We start from the raw sequence: 26,942 nt of genomic DNA on the forward strand, positions 1-26,942 counted from the left end.
CAAGTGTTATGCTCTGGCCTCCTGGACAGATTTTCTAGTTGTAGCATTTCAAGAAAATGCTTTTGAGTATCACTCTGAACAGTCATGTACTTAACAGGGGAAGGGAAAAAGGTTGTGTTTTCCTTAGAAATCACCATAATGCCCTATGCAAACCTATTATAGCACACTTCCCATCTCTCAAGTTTTTGTCCAATGTTCGTCCCCCGTGCCTAACCTATGACTCCCTGTGCACAGCAAGTACCTGAAGGATTGTCTTTATATCCCCAGCACTTAATACTGCCTGTAACACAGGTCCTTAATGTCGGACATAAAGAAATACTGAAATAGGAAGCATTTCTATGCTATGACAAATACACAGAAGTTAGAGGGAATAAAAACTGCCAAAATGCAGAAGCTCAAAGATTTACAGGAGGACAACACATTTAGTTTTATTTCAATCAAATCACAACACTTTCTTTTCCAACTGCTGCAAAGTGCATCTACAATTTGCTGTTACAGATCCACTTTTAAAAGGTTTCCTGACATTACAGCAAGCCTTTTTTTCCCAAAGGAATATTCCCAAATTCTTCCTCAAGTAAAATAAAAACTCCATTCCAGTAAATGGTAATACATGAAATTACAGTAAACCAGACACTTAAAAGGACAGCCAAAAAAGTCTTCCAACAGTTTATTAGAAAGAATGTAGACATTAAAAAAAAAAAAATCCCACTGTCATGAACATAAATTGAGGTTTTCAGCCTGGGACAAGCTGAATCAAAAAAAGAAATAAAAAATCCAATAGTGTATTAACATTTTTTTTTCACTCATTTGCCATACTGACAGTGCAAATACAATTTGGTCTAAATGTACAGACTCTCAAGCAACAATGTACAGCCTTTCTTCGTCCTCCATGCTAAGAGATGTAAAAGTTTAAGGGTCAAACAATACCAAATGTACAGGCTTCAAAAACCACCTAAGTTAGGGCATTCACTAGTTTTAGCTAAGATACATCTGGAACACTGACAAGTGATCACTTACAATAATGTGAAGTAAATTTTTCGAAAAATAAGAACTTTAGTGGAATAATCCTGGAGGATATACCAGAGGAACAACAAGTTACCAAGTTTAAGGTATCAACCAATTTGTTTCATAAGCCACTTTGAGTCCATTTTCTAAAATCTAAAATTTAGTTATCTTTCTTCTAAGCCAAGAGCTTCCTATCATGTCAGTATCTATGTTATGAAGTAAAGGAGACTGAGGTGAAATGTTTTTATTTATCACAACTGCTGTATCAATTGCCTAGGACCTCAACAGCATCATGGAAGTCTGGGAAAAGTTCATGCATAAGGTTATTGCCTTAGCTGACTTAAAATTGCCCCATACAATGGTACATATCAACCCTTAGTGAAGCCTTTAAAAAAACAAACAGGTTGAAAAATGGGTTAAAGGAGGCAAATACAGCATCTGCCTTTAGAGCTATCAACTCAGGAATTCTCTCAATTATGAAATCTTGCAGAGAAGTTACTTTTCTTTCTCAAAATCCGGTGGACAACATTCTTTACTCCAGATCTGGCATTTCTGAAAGATTTAAAGAAGATTAGTATGAAGTACAAGGGAACAATCTATCAACTTCCAAGTTTTATTTAAAGAAAAAAAAAGTCAACAGTAGTTAAATAGTTTCATAGGGAACTGTCTGTCTTGTTTAATGTAAATTTTGAATCATTTAAATTTCTGCTTTGGCTATCTTATTAGAGGCCGTGAAGAAATAATTTTTCTTCCAAGAATCGTAAAGAAGTTAACATCTCTATTTTGAGAGTTTGTGGTCTTTGATGGGAAATATCACTGTGTAAACATCCTTTTTACAAATATACTTACTTTCATCATCACTGTCTTGTGAATCCTGCAGAAGGAAGAATTTTAAAGTTACCAAGCTGATCAAACATTACTCTGCTAACTGAACAGTTTGCCTTAAAAACCTGAAGCACTGTACTTTTATTAAAGTAGCAAAGATATGTGGTTATATCAAGCTTATGAATTTCATCACTGGACTTAAGAACAAGTTTACTTAAGATGAACAGACATACAGCTGAGGATCTACCTCCCTGTAAGGTGTGTGCCTTTTGATTGGTGCTCATCCTTTAAATCCCTTCCTATCAACCTGATTGAAACTTGGTATAAATGGTTTCTCTTGGCATTCAATGGAAGAGGAAAATGGCTCACTGTGAAAACCACTGGACTGACAGAAGACAATGAATTCCAATCCTAGCTGTTGAATTAAGTATTTTTCAAACTGTACTGAACAACTTTCTTGAAGATGTTAGCAGGATGCCAGCGGGTGGAATGTTGAGAAAGTTATCCAGTTTACCCTTCTTACAGATTCATAACGTCCATCTATTCACTCTATGGTTTCTGACCAATCCTGCTGCAAAACCCGTTTAACTTAGTCAAAATAATCCCTAAACTAACTCTTAATTGAATAAGGCATATGATGTCTCTATGCAGTGACTCTCTTGAGATCTGGTCCCTTTAAGAATGGTCCATGGGACACCTGTCCCTAGTAGATACCTATCCTTCAAAAATGAGCACATTTCAAAAATTGCTTTTCCCTGTATTTCTTAGAGAAAAAAAAAAACCAACAAGAAGTGGCAAAAAAAGCAATCCTGAATCTATATAAAACAACCTATAAATACATTGTTTCTTACTATTTAAGTAAACAGAGAAAAGAATTTAGAGACTTACATCATCTGCTCCATCTACTTCTGGTAAATCTACATCCTCATCACCACCCATGTTGTTCATCATCTATTTGAAGTGTAAAAATTAGTTTTAAAAATGATGTTAAATTAAGCCCTAGTTATTAGGTTGCAAGCTCCAGAATAAACCTTAAGTCCACAGATTTCCACCAATAAAAAAAGCAAAACAAATGTTAAGTACCTTCCTTTCTGGAAAAGGTAGATTATATAGGTAATTACATAAAATCCTGACAACTTGTAGGAAGACTATGTTCTCACTGAAGAAAAGTGAAGTTATTAAAACTTATCCAGCAAGATATTTATGTAGGATGTAGAAATTAAACACCAAAATCCTGAATAGTGCTTACCTCTGGTGCCTAAAGAAAAGAATGGGATTCATTTGTAGTTGTAAAGCTTTGTATCTTAAGCTAAGTGGCATGTGTATTATAGTATTCTCATTATAGTTTTAAATATTGTGAAGAACCAATAAATGATTTAAAGACCTTCAGAATGATTAGGTTGTATAAAAGGCCTGAATGCTAAATCAAAGACTAAAGAGCAATAACATGTTAAAAACAGAAAATATACATAATTCTTGAAATAAAAGGTACATACTATAGAGAATAATACCTTTGTATTATATTATTATAATACCTTTGTATATGTAAATACTCTTGTATACTCACAATACATTGGGACTAACAACAGAATATACTTACATGAAATACTAATTTCCTATCTTTAGTTTCTGATCATAAAGCAAGCAGTTAATTACTTAAAAAGGTACAAATAACCAAACTAATTTATTAATAGACTGGGAGGGACTTATGTCCCCAAGCTACAACTTTTCTGTAAATTTTTTAAAATTTAAAATATTCACATATATGGTTACATATATAACTTTATAAACAAAAATTTAAAACTTCCAAAATCTATGCTTACCTGCACTTTAGAGTTAGAAGAGGCCTTTAAAAGATACCTAACTATAAAATTGCTTAGTATAAAAGTTCTGGGCAACCTAGTGTTGAATAATATGAGTAACTAGTAAAGAGATTCCCTACAGCAGTGTTGAACACTTTGGTTAAGTTTCTTTGAGCAGGAAAAATGCTCAAAATGTGCTAAGCATAATGCTAACTGTTGAGGATACAATGGCAAAAGAGAACGAACTGAATACATTCAAGAACTATTAAGGAAGTAAAACAAAAAAAACAGAACAAAAGATAGCTGTTAATGCTATACTGGATACGGACAGTAAAAGAGAACAGTGTTAAGCTGTGTCATGCACAGCTAGGTAAAATGGTGGCACCAATTACTACAGGTAAGGAATAGGAACAGCATAGTTGAAGAGAATCTTCATATCGTCCCTTTCCCTCTAATTTGAAATCAAGGTGCCGGAACCATGTGAGGAGATGTTGACGAAGCAGTTGCATACATAACTATTTACTACTTTTTAGCTCTTAGTTTTCAAAGAAGAAATATAAACAAAATGTAGTCAATTAAAACTTCAAATTGCCATGAAATGGATTTCATCTTCAAACTTAGAACCTAATATTCTTTTTCTTTTTTTTTTTTTTAAAGATTTTATTTATTTATTTGAGAGAGAGAGCACATGAGAGGGGGAGGGTCAGAGGGAGAAGCAGACTCCCCGCTGAGCAGGGAGCCCGATGCGGGACTCGATCCCGGGACTCCAGGACCATGACCTGAGCCGAAGGCAGTGGCTTAACCAACTGAGCCACCCAGGCGCCCCCCTAATATTCTTTTTCTAACCAGCTTTACTGCTGTACATTTATTTCATAAGGTTTATTCTACCTCAAGGGAGATCAATGATTTTTCCCTTTGGCCATGGCAATGTGAATTTGGATTAACATCTTGGAAAAATAGGCTTACTTAAATCCTTTCCTTGATTTTGCAAACTAAAACATCCTTACACACCACTCATTATGCACATCTCACTACCATTTTTGTGTTTAAAGGTTTATATTCATATTACATGGCTCTAAAATGCAAACTTATCCATGCTCCTAAAAAAAAAAAACAGTTTCAATGTAAGAATAAGAACTAGCTATAAAACCAACCAACCAACACCCCCCCAAGCTATATTGCATTGATAATACGTTTTGTCTGTATGCATCAACTTTAGAACTTACCACTAATTTTTTTTTTAATTATAAAAGAATGTTAAACTTCAGGATTTAATGACCACTGTTAAGATCTTACTTTGTTTTGCTGCAGAATGACCTTTAAAGTAAAGTAATTCAGGTCTTAAATACCACTAGGTGCTTTAAAACCAAATTAAATTCACATAGAAATGTACTGAGAGGTGGCAAAATGCATTTAACAAGAACTTACCTCAGAGAAACGATCAAAATTAGACATGTCTTCATCTGAATCATCTTCCCAGTCTTTCCAATTATTGAAGTCCACACTAAGCCAATTAAGCTATAGATAATACAAACATCACCCCATGATTAGGTTAACTTAAACTTACAGGTATGTACCTTAAAACTATCTTTTTGGAACTGTGGGTTCATACTAGTACGGCATGGAATTAACATACAAAAAAAGAATAGACTAGAAAAATCAGAATGAAGTCAAATGCAGTAGTAATAGTCAAGACAGTCTCACAAAGCTTCTTTCACAGTTGTTAAACAATCCTAGTTTAAAGAAAAAAAACAAAACAAAAACCCACAAACACAAAAACAGGGGCACCTGAGTGGCTCAGTCAGTTAAGCCTCTGACTCTTGATTTTGGCTCAGGTCTTGACCTCACAGTTGTGAGATCAAGCCCCTCCCTGGACTCCACACTAGACCCACGTGGAGCCTACCTAAAAAATAATAAATGATGATGATGATGATGATAATGAAACAAAATTCATTTATTGGTAGGAACTATTCTCAGATGCAACTGATTTTTGTAGCACTAAAATATGCTCCCATATGATACATAAGAAACTTATAAAGCATTCTAAGAAAAATCTGCCTCTTGAATTCAGCAAAAGATTCTGCATCAACTAGTGACTGACTTGTTCTGACCACCTTTGGTTTTAAGTTAAAACTAATAAAACCCAAAGAAGGAAAAAACATAGAACAAAAGACTTTAATAACACGTAACTATGAAACAGAAACACTATATTCCTCATGCCAAACAAATGTGTCTTTTATTATTTAAAATAAAAATGTTAAACTTTCCCTCCCAAAAACAGAAAGAAACATACCTTTGCCCTTTCTTTTGTTAACCTTGGCCATGACTGGCCAGATTCGCCTTTTCGTAAACAACATAAAATTGATCTGTCCGTTCTTTTATGCTTGGAATCCTAAAAACAAAAACAAAAGCACTATCACACCATTTATCTCTCCAATATCACTATAGAATAGAAAGTAGCTTGTCATTCTTCAACTCTAATTTCTTTTCGCTACATTTTCTCTAAACTCAAAGAAACATCCCCTAGAGTACTAAAAATTTCATTAGCTATAAAAATTGCAAAAAACTTTTCCCTCCCTGCACAAGGTGAATAAAATAAAACCTTAAAAAAATTAACTAAATATGATACAATCATAGAATAAAGATTCTATAAAGTTAGATTAAGACAAACCTCAAGAATACTGCCCTAAGTCCAAACAGTGATAGCAAGAACAAAGAGTATACAGAGAAGTAGTTCTAAGAGGGAAATATCACAAAAATATAAATATGCCCAGTTAGCCTCTGAACTGTTAAGAAAAACAATTACTTCTTACTGCTAAAAAGAGTACTTTATGTATGTCCATTTCCTCAGATTTAAATTGGAATTAAAGCATCAAGACTACTTACATTTGGATCAATACAGTGAAAAAGATCAATTTCATTTAAATGTTTAAAATTATCACTTCCTCCAAGACAACTGTGTAAAAAAATAAATAAATAAAAATATGAGCCTCTTCAGAGAGATAAATATTAGTAATAACTTCAGTGAAAACACAAAACAAGCAAGCCAAAGTTAGTCAGTTGTCTAATACAAGCTTTTTACCCAACGATGTAAAATGGTAATTTACCTGAACGTAAGTTTGGATTTTTCAAAATTTACATTAACATCTTTACTGTCTTCGACACAAAATTCAATGAAGACATAGTCCCTTCGATCGTACCACTTTGCAGAAGCAGGCTGCCTACAAAGAGATAAAATTAGACAAAATTAAGCTGGAATTCATTAACTGAGTATTTACATAACCTCCAAAGTATGGCATATAAGTACACCTCCACTCAAACACTGATCATTTTGAGGCAGTTTATTATTATTATTATTTAAACGGGCTCCATGCGCATGGAGCCCAACGCAGAGCTTGAACTCACAACCCTTAAGATCAAGACCTGAGCTGAGATTAAGAGTCAGACACTTGACCAACTGAGCCACCCAGGCGCCCCTTGAGGCAGTTTATTATAATTTCAAATACATCTTTACTCTTAACAGCTGCATTCCAAGTTAACATGGTGATACTGATTTCACAACAGGAAAGAATTCAAAAATGAAACAATGCTCAATAGGGTTAACCATTAGGAAGCCCTGTCAAAATTTATGTGCCACTCCCTTAGAGCCTGGCTCCTAAATGTCAACTTCACAGAATTAAGAAATCATACAGAACTAATCCACTGTCAACTGAAATGCAGTATTAGGGATGCCTGGGTGGCTCAGTTGGTTAAGCGTCTGCCTTTGCCTCAGGTCATGGTCCCAGGGTCCTGGGATCGAGTCCCGCACTGGGCTCCTTGCTCAGTGGGGAGCCTGCTTCTCCCTCTGCCTGCCGCTGCCCCCAGCTTGTGATCGCTCTCTCTGACAAATAAATAAATAAGAATAAAAATAAAATCTTAAAAAAAAAAAAAAAGAAATGCAGTATTAAACATTTCTACTTACAATGCTAGGAACTAGGGGGAGGGTAAGGGAGATGATGGTAGAACTGATAGTGTTTTTTTAAGAAGTTCTCGTCTGTAGCTTATTTCTGACTATTATCAAGAAACCATTTTTTTGAACAATTTTCCTAACAAACTTTTATGATTCTAAATAATGACATTAAAGAATTAAGTTTTACAGTCTTATCTTCTACTCTATCTACACATGTATCTGACAGACACTATACTAGAATGAGCCTGGACTATTTGCTTTTTCCTTATTATTCTTCTGCTCCTGTCTCCTGCAATATACCTGTCTTCTTCATGGTGTCAGCCACCTAGAGCTCTACCCATCCATTAAAATTATGTTTTAGAATATGGTTAAAAACTACTAAAAGCAAATGCAGTCAAATATAGCTGATAAAGATTATTTTCTCTTTTTTTTTTTTTTTTTTTTTTTGAGATCAAGACCTGAGCTGAGATCAAGAGTTGGACGCTTAACCAACTGAACCACCCAGGTGCCCTGTTTCTTTATAACTGTTCTTTATGGGGTGCCTGGCTGGCTCAGTCGGTAGAGCACGCACCTCTTGATCTTGGGAGTTGTAGGTTTGAGTCCCACGCTGGGTGTAGAGATTACTTAAAAATATAATCTTTAAGAAAATTCTTAAATATCCTCATATGCATAAAAATTCCTAGAATTCACACACATATACACCCCAACAGGATTTGCCTCTACAGAATGAACCAGAAAGACGATGAGGGAAAGGAAGGAGAACCACATTATTCTCAATGGGTTCACTTATTTTCTAAAAATAAGCACGTTCTGCACTGATAATGTAAAAATTAAAATTACTGGCTATACAGGAATTTTTGTATTCTTTGAACTGTTCTGTAAACCTAAAAATTAAAAAGTTAATTATCGTTATGTTCCGGCACTACTCATAAACTCAAATGAAAGGAATTTTGTTTCCAAGCTCTGCAATTCCCAACCCTAAAAACAAAAAGTTGCAGCCAAGTGCTCATCAGCATTTTTATACAACTGTTAAACTTGACTAGTTATATTCCACTCTGGGATATTGATATCAGATCTAAAGTAGGTAAACAATTATGGATGGCAGTTTTCAAATACCAGCAAATCAGCAAGGGTAAAAGCTATTTCTTTAGGCATCTATCAATAGATTAAAAAAAAAAAAAAAAAAAAGATTTTTACATGCCTCTGAAGAAAAGTCTAACCAAACTTCTGCTGTTAATATGGCTAACAAACAAGTTAGGAGTTTTATGAATAGGTCACAATAGGTCATACATTATTTTTAGCTCATTTTCTTACCAAAATGGTGTTCTCAACGTGGTAAAACATGTTGGTCTGTAACTGAAAATATTTGGTAACTTAATAGATAATTAAAACTTTAAATAGTTTTAGGTTTATAGATTTTCAAATTGAAATGACCATATAGTCCTATGTTTAAAAAGTGCTCATAATAACTATCTGAACAAAGAATTCCATAGTGCCAAAATACTATTTCCAACTAAAGGAACCGGGTTTCCTACAAAGAAATGGCTGACCTCAGTCCTGAGGTGGGAAATACAGATGAGGTTGGGACATCTTGTGCAAATGAAGCTATTAAAAACCATGAGGTCAGTCAAAACCAGAGGCAACAATAAGGGTCTCCCCACGTTGGCCAATGACAATTCTAGACCACCAAAAGATGCTACAACAGCTCCAATTCTCTACAAATTAGCAGTTAAAGATAAAGAAGTAGGCATTTTTTCCTTCTTTCCTTTTATTCATGGTGACTGAATAGGACCAGTTCATGAAGGAAACTTCTTTGCAGAATTTCAGCTTTGGAGTGGAATAAAATGGGGAAAGAGGGGGAATGTGTCACCATTTTGCAACCCTTAAACTGATTTGGCAGTGATCAACAATGGATGAAACCATTAAAAATTATTAGATGACCAACTGATAAAGAACTTATGATCCATCTTAGAAAAGTAGGACAACCAAACATAAACCTCCCAATTTCACGCAACATGATATACTCCGGAGTAAACTTAATGCCAGTCTACAAAAAATATGAGAAAAAGAAACCACTCAAATGATACCACGAGGAAGTGAGAAATCCAGAATACTGTTAAATCAAGGCTATAAAGAAGAGGAGGGACTGCCTCTTAAAAGAAACCTTAAGAGACGTGCCTGGGTGGCACAGTCAGTTAGGCATCCAACTCTTGGCTTCAGCTCAGGTGGTGATCTCAGAGTCATGAGATCCAGCCACGAGCGGGGCTCTGCACTCAATGAGGAGCCCAAGACTCTCTGTCTCCAACCCCCACCCCCGCCCACTCTCTCTCTCAAATAAATAAAAAAGAAAAAAAAAATCTAAGAGTTATCAAACATGTACAATTGGTGACCCTAGGCTGTATCTCCATCCCAACCTAAACATAAAAAAGAGATTACTGAAACTGTGAAGATCTGAATATGGACAGGGTATTAGATAATATGAAAATCATTGTTAATTTTGTTAGGCATGAAAAGAATTGTTTTTATGAAAAAAAAAAGTCCATTCAAGATGAAAACTTAAGTATATGGGGTTTGCTTTAAAAGACTTCAGTGGGGGCACCTGGGTGGCTCAGTCGTTAAGAGTCTGCCTTCGGCTCAGGTCATGATCCCAGGGTCCTGGGATCGAGTCCCACATCGGGCTCCCTGCTCGGCAGGAAGCCTGCTTCTCGCTCTCCCACTCTCCCTGCTTGTGTTCCTGCTCTCGCTCTCTCTCTGTCAAATAAATAAATAAAATCTTAAAAAAAAAAAAAAAGAGTCTGCCTTCGGCTCAGGTCATGATCCCAGGGTCCTGGGATCAAGCCCCACGTCGGGCTCCCTGCTCTGCAGGAAGCCTGCTTCTCCCTCTCCCACTCCCCTTGCTTGTGTTCCCTTCCTCGCACTCTGTCAAATAAATAAATATCTTAAAAAAAAAAAAAAAAAGACTTCAGGCGATGAGTGCCTGGGTGGCTCAGTCGGTTAAGTGTCTGCCTTCAGCTCAGGTCACGATCCCAAGGTCCTATGATCGAACCCAGAACCGGGCTCCCTGCTTGGTGGGGAGCCTGCTTCTCCCTCTGCTGCTCCCCCTGCCTGTGCTGACTCTGTCAAATAAATAAAATATTTTAAATGAATGAATGAATGATTTCGGGGGCGGGAGGGGGTGCCTGTGTAGCTCAGTTGGTTAAGCCTCTGCCTTCAGCTCAGGTCATGATCTCCAGGTCCTAGGATCGAGCCCTGCCTCAGGTTCCCTGATCAGCAGGGAGTCTCCTTCTCCTTATCCCTCTGCCCCCCGCAACCCCCAAGCCCGTGCTCTCCCTTAAATAAATTTAAAAAATCTTTCGAAACAAGTAAGTAAATAAACAAATAAATGGCTTCAGCAGGGGCACCTGGGTGGCTCAGTCAGTTGAGTGTCTGACTTCAGCTCAAGTCATGAATCTTGGGGTCCTGGGATTGAGCCCTGCATCAGGCTCTGCACTCAGCAGGGAGTCTGTTTCTCCCTCTATCCTTTCCCCTGCTCGTATGTGTGCTCTCTCTCCCTCTCTCAAATAGGTGAACTCTTTTAAATAAATAAATAAAAATAAAAGACTTCAGGAAAGGAAAAAAGGGGTAAATAAAGCAATGTGGCAAAGGCCTGCTTGCTAAGCACTCTAGATGACAGGTAGATGGGGAATTATGTTCACTGTACTTTTTAAAAAGTGTTATTAAATGATTCTGGCAGGGAATACTTTCTTCCTTTGGTGTAACCCACTCTAATTTTGAAACTGTGTTATACTTGGTTAATGAAAAGATTCTACTCCCAATACATTTTACAAATAGTATTTCAATAAACTAGGGTAAATGCTTTTGTAGCCAAACTTAACACAATCTGAAGATTATGTTTACCTTGTAAAAGTTGCATGTTAAGAGCCTATAGTAAGACTCTAATAGAGAAGGAACACACTAATGGTGACATGGTTATTACAATAGCTATATAAAAAACCAACTAGCATATTAGCTCTTCAGTTTGTTCATACTGAAACCACTGGAACCAGAGAATCTTTTTTCTTTCCTCAAATTCACATTAAGTTATCTAGACTTTAGATCACTGTTTTGAGCTGAACTGTATCCCCCACAAATTCATATGTTGAAATCCTAAACGTCCAGACTTCAAAATGAGAATGTATTTGGAGAGAGGATCTTTAAAATGAAGTCTTAGGGTGGGCCATAACTCAACATTACTGGTGTCCTTACAAAACATTAGGACACAGAGGGAAGGCCCTGTGAAGATACAGGAGAGAGCCATCTACAAGCCAAGGAAAAAGGCCTCAGAAGAAACCAATCCTGCTGACGCCTTGGTCTCAGACTAACACCCTCCAGAATTGTGAGGAAATAAATTTCTACTGTTTAAGTCACCCCATCTCTGGTACTTTGTTATGGCAGCTCTAGTGAGCAAATACAGTCATTTTCCAAATAACAAAATTAAATGATCCAAACCAAGGGTTGGTTCAGGAGCCAAAAATGGTTTATATATATATATATATATATGTTTTTAAAGATTTTATTTATTTTTTGACAGAGAGAGACACAGTGAGAGAGGGAACACAAGCAAGGGGAGCGGAAGAGGGAGAAGCAGGCTTCCCGCGGAGCAAGGAGCCAGATGCGGGGCTCGATCCCAGGAGCCTGGGATCATGACCTGAGCCGAAGGCAGACGCTTAACGACTGAGCCACCCAAGTGCCCCTGGTTTTTATATTTTTAAAGAGTTCTACAAACAAGCATTTGGGACAGAGATATCTACGGCTTGCAAAGCTTAATGTTTATTAGGTAATCCTGATCTAAACCATCAAAAATACAAGAGGTGACCCTATACTTAACCCTAAACCAGTAATAAACTCATATATTCACTCATGGGAACTCAATTGCTTGTGAAATCCCACTTGACTTATCACAACATTTCTTTTTTCTATTAACCAAAAGAGGAGCTGGTTTAGCTTTAATTCTAGCTCCTAATTTATATTGGATTTATCTCTAGCCTTACACTAACATTGGCAAAATTCATAACCACTATGCAAGTAAGTCAGTTCACATTAATAGTAAATACCTATAGAAGTAAATGAAAACTTTTCTTTTACCTCTGCATATGCTATGTCAATAATCCATTACCTAAAACAAAACTGAAAGCCCCCACAGTGGGACATTCCGTGCTCTTTTTTTTTTTTTTTTAAAGATTTCATTTATTTATTTGACAGAGAGAGACACAGTGAGAGAGGGAACACAAGCAGGGGGAGTGGGAGAGGGAGAAGCAGGCTTCCCGCTGAGCAGGGAGCCCGATGCGGCGCTCGATCCCAGGACCTCGGGATCATGACCTGAGCCGAAGGCAGACGCTTAACCACTGACCCACCCAGGCGCCCCCATTCCGTGCTCTTCTGACAAGAGCTTCCAAGCTCAACATTAGGGCCAGGTCGGTTCAAACAACTAAATTTTGCAGAACCTAAAATTCGTTTTGAGTAAAACTTCTTAGTTTGTCTTAAAAAGACAGAGTGGAAACCATTATTTGTTCCCCAATACCATTTTCAATATGCTAGAATCTGGTGATTTTTAATTCAAATTTGTAGAGAACTACAAACACCCTTCACTTTAAAAAAATGAATGTACAGGGGATGCCTGGGGTGGCTCAGCTGGTTAAGGGTTTGCCTCTGGCTTAGGTCATGATCTCAGGATCCTGAGATCAAGCCCCACACTCAGCAGGGAGCCTGCTTCTCCCTCTCCCTGCTGCTCCCCCTGCTTGTGCTCTGTCAAATAAATAAAATCTTAAAAAAAAAAAAAAAAAAGAAAGAAGAGAGGATCTGAGGATCCACCAGTGCAATGGTCTGAATGCATCCCCCTGAAATGTTTATGTTGAAATCCTAACGCCCAGTGTGGTGAGAATAGAAGAGAAGACATTTGGAAGGTGCTTAGGTCACGAGGATAGAGCCCTCATGAATGAGATTAATGCCTTACAAAAAGAGGCCCCAGAGAGATCCCCACCCCCCTTTTCCCTGCTGTGAGGACACAGCAAGAAGCTATGAGCCAGGAAGTGGGTTCCAGCACCAGAAGATGACCCTGCTGGTGCCTTTATCCTGGGACTTCCAGTCTCCAGAATGGTACAGCAATAAATTTCTGTTTATAAACTACCCAGTCTGTGATTTTTTTTTTTTTTTAAAGATTTTATTTATTTATTTGACAGAGAGAGACACAGCGAGAGAGGGAATACAGCAGGGGGAGTGGGAGAGGGAGAGGGAGAAGCAGGCTTCCTGCCGAGCAGGGAGCCCGATGCGGGGCTCGATCCCAGGACCCTGTGATCGTGACCTGAGCCGAAGGCAGACGCTTAATGACTGAGCCACCCAGGCACCCCGGTCTGTGATATTTTGTTAGAGCAGTCCAAACAGACTAGACCACCAGCAAAGCTAAATGGAAAAAATTTGCTAAGGAACATTTCTCAAACACTGCAATTCTTTTGATAGTTTACTATGTGCAAGGCATACTGAATTATAAGACAATTAAAACACCTCGAGGGGCACCTGGGTGGCTCAGTCGTTAGGCGTCTGCCTTTGGCTCGGGTCATGATCCCAGAGTCCTGGGATCAAGTCCCGCACTGGGCTCCCTGCTCAGTGGAGAGCCTACTTCTCCCTCTCCCTCCCCCTCACACTCTCCTGGCTTGTGCTCTGTCAAATAAATAAATAAAATCTTTAAAAGCAAAACAAAACAAAAACCACTTCGAGCCTTTTGTGAATTGGAAGAACAGACATACATAACTTGGGGTAAGTTCATAAAGCTGAAGGTTGAAAACCATGTTAGAGGGGCGCCTGGGTGGCTCAGTTGGTTAAGCGACTGCCTTTGGCTCAGGTCATGATCCTGGAGTCCCTGGACCGAGTCCCGCATCAGGCTCCCTGCTCGGCAGGGAGTCTGCTTCTCCCTCTAACCCTCCCCCCTCTCATGTGCTCTCTGTCTCATTCTCTCTCTCTCAAATAAATAAATTCTTAAAAAAAAAAAAAAAAAGAAAACCATGTTAGAGCTAGGTCACAGATGTCCCTGGAGACAATGGAAAGGAATTTGGTTTATTCTGTTACTGGGTAGTTACACACACACACACACACACACACACACACACACACACACACACACACTAATGGCAGTTATCATTCCTTTAGAGCTTTGGAAATCTTGAAGGGGGAAAAAGTTCCACATAGAATTCTACATCATATGACTTGTCTCTACAACCAACACTATGGTCAACACTCCATCTTTATTTTCTTTTTCTCTCAGAATTTCCAATGTCCAGAAATTTTTATGAGCAGGTACTCCAAACCATCACAAATAGCAAATATGAAACGCCTTGAGTCTGTACATCAAAACTTAGTGAAACAGGGGCGCCTGGGTGGCTCAGATGTTAAAACGTCTGCCTTCGGCTCAGGTCGTGATCCCAGGATCCTGGAATCGAGCCCCGCATCGGGCTCCCTGCTCCGCGGGAGGCCTGCTTCTCCCTCTCCCACTCCCCCTGCTTGTGTTCCCTCTCTCGCTGTGTCTCTCTCTGTCAAATAAATAAATAAAATCTTAAAAAAAAAAAAAATTATAAAAAACTTAATGAAACAAAAAACTTTTACTATTGAAGTGAGAGGCCTACAAAGTTAATACCACAATAATTCAAATTTGGCTCCCTGAAATAGATGATTTAGAGCAATCTCATGGGAGATGTAAATACACACACACACACACACACACACACGCTAATCCTACAGGATTACATAAAATTCCACATTTTGGTGTATTTCCCTAAGAAATCTTTAGTATCTTGCTGTCACATCAGTGGTCCAATGAGACTGATTTCCTTATTAAAAAGTTTCTATGGGGCACCTGGGTGGCTCAGTTAAGCGTCTGCCTTTGGCTCGGGTCACGATCTGTGTCCTGGGATAGAGCCCTGTGTTGGGCTCCCTGCTCAGCAGGGAGTCTGTTTCTCTCTCTGCTCCCCCCCTCCCCCGTGTTCTCTTGATCGATCTCTCAAATAAATAAAATCTTTTTAAAAAAGCTTCCATCTGGGGCACCTGGGTGGCTCAGTCATTGAGCATCTGCCTTTGGCTCAGGTCATGATCCCAGGGTCCTGGGATCGAGCCCCACATCGGGCTCCCTGCTCGGTGGGAAGCCTGCTTCTCCCTCTCCCACTCCCCCTGCTTGTGTTCCCTCTCTCGCTGTCTCTCTGTCAAATAAATAAATAAAATCTTAAAAAAAAAAAAGTTTCTATCTGGGATGCACGGGTGGCTCAGTCGGTTAAGCGTCTGCCTTCTGCTCAGGTTATGATCCTAGGATCCTGGGATCGAGTCCCACATTGATTCCTTGCTCAGCGGGGAGCCTGCTTCTCTGCCTGCCATTCCCCCTGCTTGTGTGCGCACACACGTGCTCTCTGACAAATAAAATCTTTAAAAAAATAAAAATAAATTTGAAAAGTCTCTATCAGAGGGGCACCTGGGTGGCTTAGTCAGTTAAGTGTCTCCCTTTGGCTCAGGTCATGATCCCAGGGTTCTGGGATCGAGTCTCACGTTGGGCTCCCTGCTCACAGGGAGCCTGCTTCTCCCTCTCCTGCTCCCCCTGCTTGTGCTCTCTCTCTTTCTGACATATAAACAAATAAAACAAAAAAAAGTTTCTATCATATACAAAGGTAACATCATTAGTATTGGACTCCTTACTCTAAATCATTGGGAAATAATTAGGATACTATCATTTGGTCACAAAATAGAGGCTCTTGGGGCACCTGGGTGGCTCTGTTAAGCATCTGACTCTTGATCTCAGGGTCATGAGATCAAGCCCTGTGTTGGGCTCCACACTAAGTGCGGAGCCTACTTAAAAAAAAAAAAAAAAGGCTCTTTATAGCACAGACAAATGTACTGGAAAAAATAGCAATAATAACCATTTTTTAAAAAAATGCCCTACTTCTGTAAAAGTATTTATGGGACTGAAAAATGTGATACACAGATATGTTCATTAACAACAATCTTTATGATAAAAATAGGCAAAAATTTAAAAATCTGTTTTAACTGATAGCCTCATTTAGAAATTGATCAAACAGGAAAAAAGGGAAAATGAATATTAATTTTGACTGAAAAGCTAACTTCTTTAAAAGTTTTATTTTTTTTAAGTAATCTCTACACTGAACGCAGGGCTCAAACTCCCGGAACCTGAGATCAAGAGTCGCACCCTTTTCTGGCTGAGCCAGCCAGGCACCCCCAACTTCTTAGAAGGACAGATCAGTTAGTCTATCCAAAACATAACCAACAAACTATTCCCAAAATAAAGGACTCACAAACAAGTCAAATGTACTTTGAGGGTATATATGGATTTGGCGGTACTTCTTTTCCAGATTTCCCCCAATACAGCAAAACCTCAATTAACAAGACATAAAATCAGATATTTAATTTACAGATGGCTTTCATCAACTTTATCTTTCAACTACTGACCACTGATCTACTTTCTACAGGAGATATAGTTGAATTTGGCTGAAATGTGATATAGCAGAATACAGGACTAATTGTAAAAAACCCCTTAGGCCCAACCCTTACTATCAAGCACCTCATGTAGCCAAGCCTAGCAGCTAAAATACACTGAGAGTTTGAATGTTATTCAGTAAACAAATATTTATTAAACATGGGGCTAGGAATTGTTCTGGGGATACAGCAGTCAACAAAACAAAGCTTACATTCAAGTTAGATGAAATTTAGTCCAAAAATCTTCTAAGAAATATGGGGGTAAAGGGATCAGATCCATTACTAACTACAGTTTATCTTTCTTTTTTTTTTTTTTTATTTTTTTTTATTTTTTTTTTATTTTTTTAATTTTTTTTTTAAAGATTTTATTTATTTATTTGACAGAGACAGACACAGTGAGAGAGGGAACACAAGCAGTGGGAGTGAGAGAGGGAGAAGCAGGCTTCCTGCTGAGCATGGAGCCCGATGTGGGGCTCGATCCCAGGACCCTGGGATCATGACCTGAGCCGAAGGCAGACGCTTAACGACTGAGCCACCCAGGCGCCCCTACAGTTTATCTTTCTTAATGTGTAAATAGGTTATACATCATAAGATAACATTCTCAAAAAAAAAAAAAGATAACATTCTCTGGTTATCAGGACAGCTGAGCTTTGAACAACATGTGAGTTAGGGGCACCAACACTCTAAAAAGTTGAAAATCCAAGCATAACTTATGACTCCCCTCAAACTTTAATAGCCTACTGTTGACCAGAGCCTCACTGATAATGTAAACAGTAGACTAACACATACTTTGTATACTATATATATATTATACATCGTATTCTTACAATGAAACTAAAGAAAAGACAATGTTAAGAAAGTCGTAAGAAAAAAATACATTTACAGGGGTGCTAGGGTGGCTCAGTAGGTTAATCAGCCTCTTGATCTTAACTCAGGTCTTGATCCCAGGGTTCTGAGTTCAAGCCCCATGCTGGGCCCCATGCTGGACATGGAGCCTACTTAAAAAGGGGGGGGGCACTGGGTAGCTCAGTTGGTCATCTGCCTTCCGCTCAGGTCATGATCCCAGGGTCCTGAGATCAACCCCTGCATTGAGCTCCCTGTTCAGTGGGGAGTCCGCTTATGCCAATCCCTCTGCCCTTCCCCTCCCACCCGCTTGTGCTCTCTCTCTCAAATAAATAAATAAAATCTTTAAAAAAAAAAAAAGAAAAAATACATTTACAGTACTGTATTGTATTTACTGGGAAAAAAATCTGCCTAAATGGACCCACACAGTTCAAACCAGTGTTACTGAAGGGTCAACTGTACTTAAGTAATTAATGACCATTTCCCTTGTAAGTTTATTCTTAATAGAGAATGATTATTTGTCTGAATTAAAGGATCACTTTGAATTCAAAGATAAAGCAACAGAAATCACAAGACTAGCTTTTTTACTAAAGCTTAATAATGAAGTAAATATATTCTAGGTCTAGGAATAAACATTTCTATTTAGTAGGAAGCTTCTTTAAAAGACTAGATTCACTAATCTTTTATACATCTCAGAGTATCTCTAAACATCAAGGGTTATAGAAGAAAACTCATTAAAACCAAGAAAAAGTCAGCAGTAAGAGGTTATAAAATTCAGAATTACTGATTTTTTAAAACTAATTTTGTCAAATAGTCTATCATTTGCAAAACAGAATCAAGACACAGGTAAATCTTTTTTAGTTTGTTCTAAGTGAGAAATGATATGGAAACATGAAATTCTGGTATAAAAAGGGAAATAGCTGTTCCAGGTTCATAGGCTGAGCAGTTTTTCCTTCATCAAAAGCCTTGTCTACAAATGTCTAATACCACTCTCTTACACACATATTCTTTTCTCAAACAAATCCCAAGATATGCTTCTCATACTTTCAGATCATCTGTAGGTCAGTTGGACTACCATGTAAAACTTTCTGGAAAGGTGATCTGAATACACATGCTAGTCCCGTGGCTTACAAATTATGTGCCAAGGTCCATCAGGGCACCACGAAAAACTTACAGGGTTACTGCAAGATATTTTAAATTTGAGAAAAGTTTAGTGATACTCAACCTCAGTCAAGACACCAGTTGGTGGGCGCCTGGGTGGCTCAGTTGGTTAAGCATCTGCCTTTGGCTCAGGTCATGACCGCAGGGTCCTGGGATGGAGTCCTGCAGCATCGAACTCCCTGCTCAGCAGTGAGTCTGCTTCTCCCTCTCCCCTTCCCTCCTGCTTGTGCTTTCTCATGCTCTCTCTCAAATAAATAAGTAAAATCTTCAAAAAAAGAAAAGAAAAAAAAAGGGCGGGGGGTGCCTGGGTGGCTCAGTCTGTTAAGCGTCTGCCTTCAGCTCAGGTCATGATCCCAGGGTCCTGGGTTCAAGCCCCGCACTGGGCTCCTTGCTCTGTGGGGAGCCTGCTTCTCCCTCTGCCTGCTGCTCCCCCTGCTTGTGCTCGCTCTCTCTTTCTCAAATAAATAAATAATAAATCTTAAAAAAAAAAAAAGATACCAGGTGATTCAATTTCAAAGTAGACTATACCACATCCCTCTCCATTAACTTTAACTTTTGCAAAGATAGATTTTTGGTGGTTGTGATTTAAAAAGGGGGGGAGGAGGGGCACCTGGGTGGCTCAGTCGTTAAGCGTCTGCCTTCAGCTCAGTCATGATCCCAGGGTCCTGGGATCAAACCCCGCATTGGGCTCCCTGCTCCGCGGAGAGCCTGCTTCTCCCTCTCCCACTCCCCCTGCTGTGTTCCCTCTATCGCTGTGTCTCTCTCTGTCAAATAAATAAATAAAATCTTAAAAAAAAAAAAAAATAATAATAATAAAAAAATAAAAAGGGGGAACCCATAAAAAAATCGGTGGGGAACAGAAATTGAGACAGAAGTATCCAATCTGAATTCAAGGTATAAGAAGTTACAGTGCCCAAAGGGCATATATATTCCATTAGTAACTGTGGTTATAAAAAAAATGACATTTTTCTTTCAACTTTTGTGTATTAATTTTTCAAAGATTATAAGGCTGTTTGGACAAATTAAGTTTTTGGACTGAACTCCATAATAAACAGAACTGCTAGGTTACTCCTTTTGGCCAACACCACCACAAAAAAAAAAAACCCAAAAAACAACCTACTAAGACAAAAAGGGGCAAACCAAGAACATCTGTGAACCTCTGTGTTAGTTCCTTTATTTGGTAATCCCTACTCTAAAACATAAAAGTGAGGGGCGCCTGGGTGGCTCAGTCGGTTAGGCGGCTGCCTTCAGCTCGGGTTGTGATCCCAAGAGTCCTGGGATTGAGTCCCGCGTCGGGCTCCCTGCTCAGTGGAGAGCCTGCTTCTCCCTCTCCCTCTGCCTGCCTCTCTGCCTGCTTGTACTCTCTCTCTCTGTCAAATAAATAAAGAAAATCTTTAAAAAAATAAATAAATAAAAATAAAACATAAAAGTGAAAGCTGTTCTTAAAGATAGTATTTATTCCAAACCTTAGTGCCTTTCTTCCAAGCAACTCCAACCTTCCTACATTCCTTTCTTTGGCACATATCCTTTTAAACATCTCCAAAGTAGATACAGTAATCTTTCTTCATACAAGTAAGACTCAAACAAGGTCACTGTCTCATTGCCTCCATTACAAATTTCAGAGCCTCTGGGCTCCGTTACCATATGTCAAGAAGTGGCACAGGTTTTAACAGAAACCGTTTAGATAATAAAACAGAACTACAGAGACATATTTCTTTCTTTGGAAATAAAAGGATCACCTGTAAAATTATTCTCCCTTTTTGTAAAGTGGAAAAAAACAAGCCTTCTGTCAGAAATCCTGAGTTCTAATCCTATCTAGGGCAGTTCCTTATACTAATTAGCACTGTCCGAATTAGTATTTGAAGAACTAGATCCTGGAACTTAAATACATACAAAAAATTTTCAGAACACCTCCCTGTAACTTGGATCCTTCCAGTACACAAAGATAATTAAAATGCTGAGTTGGAAAGGCCCTGACAAACACTTTTTAGCAATACAGTATGACAACCTATGAAGATCAACTACTGTACAGAAAATGCACAACGGCACATTATGGCTTTGGAATACAATATGGGGGAGGGCATACTACTGCTTAAGGTAATGTTTAAAGTAATTGGCATCTTCCTGAAAAACTGAAAGTTCAAAGGTGACCTAGGGAAGCAGAGAAGTCAGCCTCAATTTAAAATCTATCATTGTAGGGCACCTGGGTGGCTCAGTCGGTTAAGCGGCTGCCTTCGGCTCAGGTCATGATCCCAGGGTCCTGGGATCAAGTCCCGCATCGGGCTCCCTGCTCTGTGGGGAGCCTGCTTCTCCCTCTCCTCCCCACTTGTGCTCTCTCTCTCACTATCTCTGTCTCTCTCTATCTCTGTCTCTCTCTCTCAAATAAATAAAATCTAAAAAAAAATTAAAAAAAAATCTATCATTGCCAATCTACACAGTAGATGGCGAAAGTTTACTAAAACACACATTGTATTTCTGTAGCAAAATACACTAGGTTCAGTAATTTCCAATTTAGGAACTCAGATATCTTAAGCATTTAAGAACTAGACTGATTCTAAACAGCCCATACTACAAAGGTATTTCTTCCTGAGAAGTGACAATCACTACCACCCAAGACCCCAAAATGATACAGCTCTGAGAAGATTTTGAAACAGAAAATACAATTAAACATGGGTATCTTAATTAACAGTTTATACTTGCCAGCACTTAACTGATTCGTCACTTCCAGTTTCAACTGCTTTCTAGTTAAAGTCTAACTAAGTACAGAGAAAAAGAAGAAAATCCAGTTGCCAGGTTACATTGGTTAGGAAATCAACACTGAACAAAAGCCATCAGTTACTCTTAACCTACAGAAATTAACCATATACCATATGCTCACTATTACAATTTGTTTTGGAGGCCAAAGACTGATGATTTTATTTTGGGGACTCAATTCTACAAAACTCAGTGATGGCAAAATATTCAAGATTTTAACCAATGCTAGAGTACGTTTCTGGAGAATTTAACTCAAGTAGAAAACAACCCGAAGAATGACTTCAAAGAGATCAAAACTAAATAAAACAGGGGCTCCTGGCTGGCTCAGTCAGAAGAGCATGGGACTCTTGATCTCCAGGTCACGAGTTCAAGGCCCACATTGGGTGTAGAGATTACTAAAAACAAAAATCCAACAAAAACTTACAAACAAAAGTACAAACAGAAAACTTTTCCTTTAAAAAACAAAACCTTTTACTTTGTATCTATTGTCATAGAGTCTAAATTAGAATTAGAACCAACTACAATAGCTAATTAAAAAAAAAAAGCAAACTAGCACCCCCACCTCCACGTTAGAAGAAGAGGTCCTGGGGCACCTGGGTGGCTCAGTCGTTAAGCGTCTGCCTTCGGCTCAGGGCAGGATCCCAGGGTCCTGGGATCGAGCCCCGCATCGGGCTCCCTGCTCCTTGGGAAGTCTGCTTCTCCCTCTCCCACTCCCCCTGCTTGTGTTCCCTCTCTCGCTGTGTCTCTCTCTGTCACATAAATAAATAAAATCTTTAAAAAAAAAAAAAAAAGAAGAAGAAGAAGAGGTCCTAAAATCTGGCCTTCTCCAAAGGGGGTGAGAGATTGAGTTTTTATGTAAACTATTATAAAAACCTGATTCAAAGAAATGTATCTAGAAACCAATACTAAAGAGTATTCAAGTGAGAAAAAAAGAGACTGTAAAACCCTTAAAATGTCCAAGCATGAATGTCTCTCTCCACCTTAAAATAAGTTTTATAGCAGGCTCAGTCAGAAGAGCATGCAACTCTTGATCTCGGGCTTATGAGTTCGAGCCCCAGGCTGGGGACAGAAATTACTTAAACAAAAAAGTTTTTAAAAAATAAAATAGATAAAATGTTAATAGCAAACATCCACAAAATGAACGCTTATCTGCCAGATTCTTCCAGAACTGGATGACCCACTAAAGGTTTTTTTCAACTCAACTGATTCATAATATTTATCTTGTAAACTTATTCAAGTCATTAGTTCAAGAAGATCCCCTAAATAATTTGCAAGATGGCATTTAAAGAGGAGATTTACTTGGTCTCTTCAAAACACACCGAATGTAGCATTCTTGTAACTTAGGACTGCTTTTTGGAATACTGATTATTACACTTTTCATCTGAGTTTTTAATCTATTTACCTAATGTCTCTTATCTCTTTATTTCATGTGACCTCCCAAAAGTATATTTCAAGTCATTTTAAGGGTACTTCTTAGTGAAAAGATACTTTGTTTGGCTACATTAGTCTATTAACAGTTGGTAGCTTCTCAGACAATTTATTTTCTCCTCATGGAGTTTCAAAGTATAAAAGGCATTTTAAAACTGACAAACCTGTTACATTATTTGGAACAGAGATTTCAAAGGGAAAAGTGAAAGCTACTTTACATAGATTGAAGTATTTTGTTAGATACCACGGGGGGTGGGATCCTTCCAAAATTCTAATATATCCCTTTTATACAATACTACTGTGTTCTTGAGGCTTGCTCTCCATCATCAACCAGCTGTAGTGTATCCATTACTTATACATTGAGATGTCTAGTCCAATATACTCACCAACTGTATCATTATTTTATTAAGTAAACCTTTGAGAGTGTGTTACTTTTCACAGGAATTAAAATTGCTACTCTTCAATTACTCTCTCTACAAAACTTTTAGGGAGGAGTTAGTACCAAAAAAACCTATAAAACCGACAATTCTCACATCTAGAAGGACGGAAATTTTCCTGAGAAGAATGTAAGGCCTGGAAGTGGGAATGCCAAAGATTCCTATTCGTTTAAAAATCACTATGGTTGGGCGCCTGGGTGGCTCAGTCGTTACGCGTCTGCCTTCGGCTCGGGTCATGCATGGTCCCAGGGTCCTGGGATCGAAGCCCACAATGGGCTCCTGCTCGGGGGGGGGGGGGGGGGGGGGGGGGGAGGGCGCTGCATCTCCCTCTCCCACTCCCCCTGCTTGTGTTCCCTCTCTCGCTGTGTCTCTCTGTCAAATAAATAAAATCTTTTTAAAAAATCACTATGGTTTTTTTCTTTACCATAATCAACTAAATTGTTAAAAAACAAAAACCAAAAAACTGTCACCTCAACGTAAACAAATTTAAGCTCTCAAAGACAACAAGAAGGCAGTTACGTACCTATTTCACCGTTAATTTAAAAAGGATAATGAAACCTCACCTCAAGTTTAATGTAGAACACAGAAAACGTCCCCAAGTATCTTTCCACTCGACACGTGCGAACTACCTGCTCAATACTAACTCCTCGCGGCCTGGGACAAGGTTGAGTTTTGGCAACCTTCACTCCCATCAAAAGACTGGAGTTAGGAGGAGGCCTGGAAAGACCCATTCCCAAGAAATCACGATCCCGGAGAGAAAGAAGTTGTGGTGACGGTATGACCTCCCTGCAGTTGCCTAGCAGTACCTGTCGCTCACGGCGGAAGGCCGCGTGGTGCTCTACGAGGAGCACCGCCAGCCAGCCTTCGGGGAGCACTCACCACAGGTGCACTTGTCCCAGGGCCTGGTCCCAACATCACGGAGCCGCAGAATCAGACCACCCAAAAAAGCCAAGTGTCTATCTAAGAGGGTCCGCGCCTCCAGGGCGCCCGCATGGCAAAAAACTCACAGGAGAGGAAGACCTAAGGCTAAGTTACGGAGTTAGAGTAACCCGGCCTGGCGAAGGAGGAAAAGTGGGATTTGCGGCGCGGGGAAGCCGAGGGACGGTTCAGAGGTGGGGAAAGAGGACATCTGGAGGAAAAATGTCCTCCACCCGCCAACGGTAACCGGAACATGGATACTGGACCTCCCACCACAAGAAAGAGCGACTGCCGCCACCGAGGGGAGAAAGCCGAGGGGGCCGAAAGCGGGGGAGGGGTGAGGGCAGCTTCCCGGCAGCCCCCTGCGCGGCCTCGGCCTCCCTCCGGGACGACCTTCTCTCGGCCGGGTGTCGCACTCACATCGTGAACGGGGCAGGGGGACGGGCGAACGGGTGGGCGGGCCTCTCCGGCGGCAGCTGCTGGGCAGTCGACTCTTCTCCGGTGGCGACTCGGCGTTTTCTTCCCGGTCGCGGCCTCTTCTCGCTACCCTCAGCCGACGGCGGGCTCGACCTGGGTCCCCAGAATGCACTGCGCGGAGAGAGCGGCTCCTCCGGTCGGGGAGAAGAGGAAAGTGTAGGAAAAGGGGCGCGAGGACGGAGAATGAACGTGCGTGCGTGCGAGCGAGGGGTGGTGAGGCCGGGCGGCGGCTGGTGACGCAGCAAAATGCCCGGGCCCTGCCGCCGCGCGTGCGCACTCTTTGTTTTCGGGCTCCTGCGCGGTTTTCTAGAGATATCTACGGAAAGGGCGGGGCCTCCCAGCTCCTTCGCGATCCTTCCCGGCGCTGGCCCCGCCCTGCGTCGGCTCACTCGGGTCCGACTCGTTCCCGCCTCTCCTCCCGCGCTCCCCCCTCGCGTTAGAAAACCGTTGGCCACCTAACCGCCCGGCCACGCGGGTCGGGCCGTCTCCCGGAGAAACGGCTGTGTTTACAGCAGGAGGAACGCTGAGGCGGAGGGACGCAGAGTGGGGAGGCTTGAAAAGTGAAACGGCTTGGTTACTATCGAGGGAGTAAAACCAGTCCACCGAGGAAACGTTCTCCCGCAAAAAGATGTGAAAAGCCTGTGCTGGTGATATTTGCGGAAAGAGGCTAACTTCAGAATCGAAGGCTTGGGGGCACCTGGCCATTTTTCTGAAGTTTGGAGACCCCCTCCAGAGGCAGCGGAAATTTGAGGTCTTTGGTTGAGGAGGAACGTTTGCCATTTGGGGCGGGCATTTGCCCCTGCTTTGAGATAATTACTGCTGTGGGTGAGACAGGGAGGTTATTTAAGTCGAGAGTCCAGGTTTGTGAGAATGGAGAGACCGGGACACTCGGTGTCTCCAAACGCATTTATTGGGGGAGGAGTTTCCCCTCTGTTTTCAACCATTATCTCTGGAATTGCTGCTTTGTGCCTTGGACTTGGTTAGGCTCTAATGAGGGGTAGTAACCAAGAGAACGAAAACAGTACTGCCTACTCTAGAAGGCCACTTAACAGTGGAGTAAAGGACAAATACACCAGTGCACCGCTAGCTGGAACACGAAGGAAGTTGAAGTGTTCTCAGACATTTTGCAAAGTATTGGCTAAGTATTAACATTAAGGACCTAGCGGTCTATGCTGAGCAAGGCAGGTAATGGGAACTAGGGACATTGGACACTATGCTTCGTTTGAAAGGGGTGTTAAATCCCAGCTTTCAAATACTATGATTTTAAGGAGCCTACTGCCTGTTGGGGAAAACAAAATACACAAATCAAGATAGAGTGCTATAACGGAAGTACAAAAAGTAATGGGAGAATAAAAGGAGAGGTCGATATTGACTGGAAGGATTAGGTCAGGCCTTGTTAAGAAAAATTAGTCCCTAACATGGAAATAAAGCAAGGAGTGGAGGGATGACCTTTCAGTTCATACTGGGACATGGTTTAACCTGCCTCCCCAAGGATTGTTCTCTAGGAGAAGGTACCTATGTTTGACTTTGCTATTTATAATATACTTAGAGCTCAAAATTTCTGAGTGATAAAAAAGCTAACCCCAAAGTTATAGTATTATTTCTCTGTAGAACACTAGCCAGTTTTGTTTAACCTGCAGCCTTATTCTCTTTATTTTTATGTCTATAAATACCTAGTTCTTTAAATGCTCCTGAAACCGGCTTTACCATCTTACTAGTTCCATCAATGAGTTAAATAAATATTTGGCTTATGTTAATTTTATATTTGTACGAGAATTATGTTTTTAAATTTTTTGAGAACTCTTCTTTGACAGCCTCCTAAAGGTGACAGCAGGA

The 26,942-nt window shown here is 40.0% G+C and overlaps 2 protein-coding genes across 3 annotated transcripts in view; both read right to left on the bottom strand.

Annotated features, from left to right (window-relative positions):
• Window positions 1-26,942, bottom strand: part of ATP5F1B (ATP synthase F1 subunit beta) — a 151,397-nt gene that overhangs the window by 16,753 nt on the left and 107,702 nt on the right. The window lies entirely within an intron of this gene.
• Window positions 403-25,464, bottom strand: PTGES3 (prostaglandin E synthase 3). Of its 2 annotated transcripts, XM_036117139.2 has the most exons (8): window positions 25,050-25,464; window positions 6,740-6,853; window positions 6,519-6,588; window positions 5,926-6,024; window positions 5,061-5,150; window positions 2,719-2,781; window positions 1,855-1,879; window positions 403-1,557 (listed from the first exon to the last, which is right to left on the bottom strand). In XM_036117139.2, coding segments are annotated over exons 1-8 (483 nt in total). In that variant the 5' UTR covers window positions 25,052-25,464; the 3' UTR covers window positions 403-1,537. The 2 variants fall into 2 exon arrangements, with proteins under 2 accessions (XP_035973032.1, XP_035973033.1); XM_036117140.2 differs by lacking the exon at window positions 2,719-2,781.

Source organism: Halichoerus grypus, chromosome 6 (assembly GCF_964656455.1).
Source record: "Halichoerus grypus chromosome 6, mHalGry1.hap1.1, whole genome shotgun sequence".
Lineage (NCBI taxonomy): Eukaryota > Metazoa > Chordata > Mammalia > Carnivora > Phocidae > Halichoerus > Halichoerus grypus.